This window comes from Petromyzon marinus, unplaced genomic scaffold (assembly GCF_048934315.1).
Source record: "Petromyzon marinus isolate PM22_M1 ecotype Great Lakes invasive population unplaced genomic scaffold, UKy_Petmar_22M1.pri1.0 PM_Scaffold_195, whole genome shotgun sequence".
In the NCBI taxonomy this organism is placed as follows: domain Eukaryota; kingdom Metazoa; phylum Chordata; class Hyperoartia; order Petromyzontiformes; family Petromyzontidae; genus Petromyzon; species Petromyzon marinus.
Window position 1 is genome coordinate 73,097 of NW_027423163.1, and position 5,679 is coordinate 78,775.

Below are 5,679 nucleotides of genomic sequence, written 5' to 3' on the forward strand. Positions count from 1 at the left end.
GTAGTGATGATGATGATGGTGGTAGTGATGATGATGATGGTGGTAGTGATGATGATGGTGGTAGTGATGATGAAGATGGCAGTGATGATGGTGGTAGTAGTGATGATGATGATGATGGTGGTGGTGATGATGGTAGCGATGATGATGGTGGTAGTGATGATGATAGTGATGATGATGATGGTGGTAGTGGTGATGATGATGATGGTGGTGGTGATGATGGTAGCGATGATGATGGTGGTAGTGATGATGGTGGTAGTAGTGATGATGATGATGGTGGTAGTGATGATGATGATGGTGGTAGTGATGATGATGGTAGTGATGATGGTAGTGATGATGATGGTGGTAGTGATGATGATGATGGTAGTGGTGATGATGATGGTGGTGGTGATGATGATGATGTGGATGGTAGTGGTGATGATGATGGTGGTGGTGATGATGGTAGCGATGATGATGGTGGTAGTGATGATGATGGTGGTGGTAGTGATGATGATGGTAGTGATGATGGTAGTGATGATGATAGTGGTAGTGATGATGATGTGGATGGTAGTGGTGGTGATGATGGTAGCGATGATGATGGTGGTAGTGATGATGATGGTGGTAGTGATTATGGTGGTAGTTGATGATGATGGTAGCGATGATGATGATGGTGGTAGCAGTAGCAGCGATGATGTAATGACATCCGCACTCCGAAAAACCCAGCACACACAGACACACACACAGACAGACACACACACAGACACACACACACGCGACGCATAGACCCCCACACACACACCACACACACTCACACACACACACTCACCCCCACACACACACATTCATCCCTAACTCACACACACCACACACTCACACACACTCACACACACTCACCCCCACACACACACTCACACATTCACCCCTACAGAAACCTCACACGCCCCACACACTCTCACCCCCACACACACACTCACACACACTCACCCCTACAGATACTCACACACACCACACAGACACACACACAGACACACCACACACACACTCACAGACACACACACAGACACACCACACACACACTCACAGACACACACACAGACACACCACACACACACTCACTCACACACACACAGACACTCACACACCACACACACACCCCACACACACACACACCACACACACACTCACTCACACACACACAGACACTCACACACCACACACACACCCCACACACACACACACACCACACACACACACACACACACACACACACAGTCACACACACACAGTCACACACACACAGTCACCCCCACCCCCCACCACCTCTACCCACCCACTCTCCCCACCAACCCACCCCCCACCACCCCTCCCCCCCACCTCGCCCCTCCCCTCGCCGCATCAGCATCATCATCGCTGCTTGCACCATCAGCACAGCCACCACCACCACCACCACCCAGCCATCACGCTGGACACTACCACCACCACCATCATCACCACCACCATCATCATCACCCTGAAGATGTCAGTCGTGATGTCCCTTCTCACCACGCGGCCTTGGCTGCTCTGGCATTCCGAGACGTCGTCCCCTGCCGTCTGAGGCATCTCGCTCGAGATCCTCTCTCCATCACTCAACCACCGCTCGCTGTCTGTCTCTCTGTCTCTCTGCCGTCTGAGGAATCTCGCTCCAGATCCTCTCTCCATCACTCAGCCACCGCTCGCTCGCTGTCTCTCTGTCTCTCTGCCGTCTGAGGCATCTCGCTCCAGATCCTCTCTCCATCACTCAGCCACCGCTCGCTGTCTGTCTCTCTGTCTCTCTGCCGTCTGAGGAATCTCGCTCCAGATCCTCTCTCCATCACTCAGCCACCGCTCGCTCGCTGTCTCTCTGTCTCTCTGCCGTCTGAGGCATCTCGCTCCAGATCCTCTCTCCATCACTCAGCCACCGCTAGCTGTCTGTCTCTCTGTCTCTCTGTCTCTCTGCCGTCTGAGGAATCTCGCTCCAGATCCTCTCTCCATCACTCAGCCACCGCTCGCTCGCTGTCTCTCTGTCTCTCTGCCGTCTGAGGAATCTCGCTCCAGATCCTCTCTCCATCACTCAGCCACCGCTCGCTCGCTGTCTCTCTGTCTCTCTGCCGTCTGAGGCATCTCGCTCCAGATCCTCTCTCCATCACTCAGCCACCGCTAGCTGTCTGTCTCTCTGTCTCTCTGTCTCTCTGCCGTCTGAGGCATCTCGCTCCAGATCCTCTCTCCATCACTCAGCCACCGCTCGCTCGCTGTCTCTCTGTCTCTCTGCCGTCTGAGGAATCTCGCTCCAGATCCTCTCTCCATCACTCAGCCACCGCTCGCTCGCTGTCTCTCTGTCTCTCTGTCTCTCTGCCGTCTGAGGCATCTCGCTCCAGATCCTCTCTCCATCACTCAGCCACCGCTCGCTCGCTGTCTCTCTGTCTCTCTGCCGTCTGAGGCATCTCGCTCCAGATCCTCTCTCCATCACTCAGCCACCGCTAGCTGTCTGTCTCTCTGTCTCTCTGTCTCTCTGCCGTCTGAGGCATCTCGCTCCAGATCCTCTCTCCATCACTCAGCCACCGCTAGCTGTCTGTCTCTCTGTCTCTCTGTCTCTCTGCCGTCTGAGGCATCTCGCTCCAGATCCTCTCTCCATCACTCAGCCACCGCTCGCTCGCTGTCTCTCTGTCTCTCTGCCGTCTGAGGAATCTCGCTCCAGATCCTCTCTCCATCACTCAGCCACCGCTCGCTCGCTGTCTCTCTGTCTCTCTGCCGTCTGAGGCATCTCGCTCGAGATCCTCTCTCCATCACTCAGCCACCGCTAGCTGTCTGTCTCTCTGTCTCTCTGCCGTCTGAGGAATCTCGCTCCAGATCCTCTCTCCATCACTCAGCCACCGCTAGCTGTCTGTCTCTCTGTCTCTCTGCCGTCTGAGGCATCTCGCTCCAGATCCTCTCTCCATCACTCAGCCACCGCTCGCTCACTCTCTCTGTGTCTCTGTGTCTCCTGTGTGTCTCTCTCTCTCTCTCTGTGTCTCTGTGTCTCCTGTGTGTCTTTCTCTCTCTCTCTCTCTGTGTCTCTGTGTGTGTCTCTCTCTCTGTGTATCTCTGTGTGTGTGTCTCTCTCTCTCTCTGTATCTCTGTGTGTCTGTGTGTGTCTCTCTCTGTCTCTCTCTCCTGCTCTCTCTATCTGTGTGTCTCTCTCTCTCTGCGTGTCTCTGTGTGTCTCTGTGTGTCTGTGTCTCTGTGTCTCTCTCTGTCTCTCTCCTGCTCTCTCTCTGTGTGTCTCTGCGTCTCTGTGTCTCTCTCTCTCTGTCTCTGTGTCTCTCTGTCTTTCTCTCTGTCCCTGTGTTTCTCTGTGTGTCTCGTGTCTCTGTGTCTCTCTGTGTCTCTGTGTGTGTGTCTCTCTCTCTCTGTGTCTCTGTGTGTCTCTCTGTGTCTCTGTGTGTCTCTCTCTCGATATCCCCTGCGTCTGCGTCTCTCTGTCACCCCTCCCACCATCACCCCCCCCCCCCCCCCCCTGCGCAAGAGAGTGCCTGCATCTCGCTTTCTCGCTCGTTCGCTCGCTCTCTGCATCTCTCTCCTCTAAATCTTGCTGTCTCTCTCTCTCTGTATCTCTCTTCCCCATCTCTCTCTCTCTGTGCATCTCTCTCTCTGTATCTCTCTCCCTCTAAATCTCTCTCTGTGCATCTCTCTCCTCTAAATCTCTCTCTCTCTCTCTGCGTATCTCTATCTGCGTATCTCTCTCCCCATCTCTCTCTCTGCATCTCTCCCCCCACCACCCACCCACCACCACCCTCCTACTACTCATGCCCCTCTCTCCTCGCTCCTCTTCTCTGGCCCTCTCCTCCGTCATCACCATCACCACCACCATCACCCCCACCACCACCACCATCACCACCTCGTCTCCATGATCAGCTCCGTGTGTGTCTCCTCTTATCGCGGCAGCGCGGGCGGAGGCGGCGGAGGCAGTGGAGGCGGTGGCGGTGCTCGTAAGGCAGCAGCAGCAGCAGCAGCAGGAGCAGCAGCAGCAGCAGCAGCAGGAAGCGTAGCAGGAAGCAGCAACAACAACAACGGCGCAGGGTTCGGGACTCGCTCTCGTTTCTGCGGCGCCATGGGCGGAGGCTCCGACGATGAAGACGCCGGTGCCGGTGCCGGCGGCACCGGCACCCGGCACCGGCACCGGCACGTGCTGCGGCGATGACACCGGAGCCGGCGGTCCTCTAGGCGGCTGCTGTTGCGGAGGTGTCACCGGCGGCTGCGGCTGCGGCTGCGGCTGCGGCTGCGGCTGCGGCGGCGGAGGCGGTGGAGGCTGTGGCGGCGGAGGCGGTGGAGGCGGCCCTCGTGAAGGACGCGTGGTCATCAACGTGGGTGGCACTCGCCACGTGACCTACCGGAGCACGTTGCGCGCCCTGCCCGGCACGCGTCTCGCCTGGCTGGCCGAGCCGGACATCGCCGGCGGCGGCTGCGGCGGCGGCACCGGCGCCGGCGCCGGTGCCGGTGCCGGTGCCGGTGCTGGCTGCTTGGTTGGTGGGTTCGATATCAGGCGGCGGCGGTGGTGGCGGTCAGCACTGGGATTCGAGGGCCCGCGAGTTCTTCTTCGACCGGCACCCGGCCGTGTTCGCCCACGTGCTCAACTACTACCGCACGGGGAAGCTGCACTGCCCGGCGGACGTCTGCGGGCCCCTGTTCGAGGAGGAGCTGGCTTACTGGCGCATCGACGAGACGGACGTGGAGGCGTGCTGCTGGATGACGTACAGGTGGGGTGGTGTGTGGGAGTGTGTGGGAGTGGTGTGGGAGTGTGGGAGTGTGGGAGTGTGGGAGTGTGGGAGTGTGGTGTGTGGGAGTGTGGGAGTGTGGTTGGGGTGTGTGGTGTGTGGTGTGTGTTATGTGGGGTGTTGTGTGGTGGTGTGTGTGGTGTGTGGGAGTGTGTGGGAGTGTGTGGGAGTGTGGGAGTGGGAGTGTGGGAGTGGGAGTGTGGGGTGTGGGATGTGGGAGTGTGGGGTGTGTGAGTGTGGGGTGTGTGTGTGTGGGAGTGTGGTGTGTGGTGGTGGGAGTGTGGGAGTGGGAGTGTGGGGTGGTGTGTGGTGTGTGTGGTGGTGTGTGTGGTGGTGGTGTGTGTGTGGTGTGTGTGGTGTGTGGGAGTGTGAGAGTGGGAGTGTGGGGTGTGGGGTGTGAGTGGAGTGGTGTGTGTGGGGGAGTGGGTTGTGTGTGGTGTGTGGGAGTGGGAGTGTGGGAGTGTGTGGGAGTGTGGTGTGTGGGAGTGTGGGAGTGGGAGTGTGGGGTGTGAGTGGGGTGGTGTGTGGGAGTGTTGGAGTGTGAGTGTGGGAGTGGGTTGTGTGGGGTGTGTGTGGTGTGTGTGTGTGTGGGTTGTGTGGGGTGTGTGTGGTATGTGTGTGGGAGTGTGGTGTGTGTGGGATGTGTGGGGTGTGTGGGGTGGTGTGTTGTGTGGGTGGTGTGTTGTGTGGGGGGTGTGTGTGTGGTGTGGGAGTGTGGTGTGTGGGAGTGGGAGTGTGGGAGTGTGGGGTGTGAGTGGGGTGGTGTGTTGTGTGGGGTGTATGGGGTGTGTGGGGGGTGTGTGGTGTGTGTGTGTGAGTGGGGTGTGTGGTGTGTGGTGTGAGTGGGAGTGTGGTGTGTGGGAGTGTGGGAGTGTGAGTGTGTGAGTAGGGTGGTGTGTGTGGGGGAGTGGGTTGTGTGTGGTGTGTGGGAGTG

The 5,679-nt window shown here is 58.1% G+C and overlaps 1 protein-coding gene across 1 annotated transcript; it reads left to right on the forward strand.

Annotated features, from left to right (window-relative positions):
- Nucleotides 1-1,379: 1,379 nt before the first annotated feature.
- Nucleotides 1,380-4,803, forward strand: LOC142922874 (uncharacterized; the record flags this gene model as incomplete). Its single annotated transcript, XM_076063816.1, has 2 exons — nucleotides 1,380-1,494; nucleotides 3,916-4,803. A coding segment is annotated over exon 2 (703 nt), but the record flags the coding sequence as incomplete, so codon positions are not given.
- Between the last annotated feature and the right edge of the window lie 876 nt (nucleotides 4,804-5,679).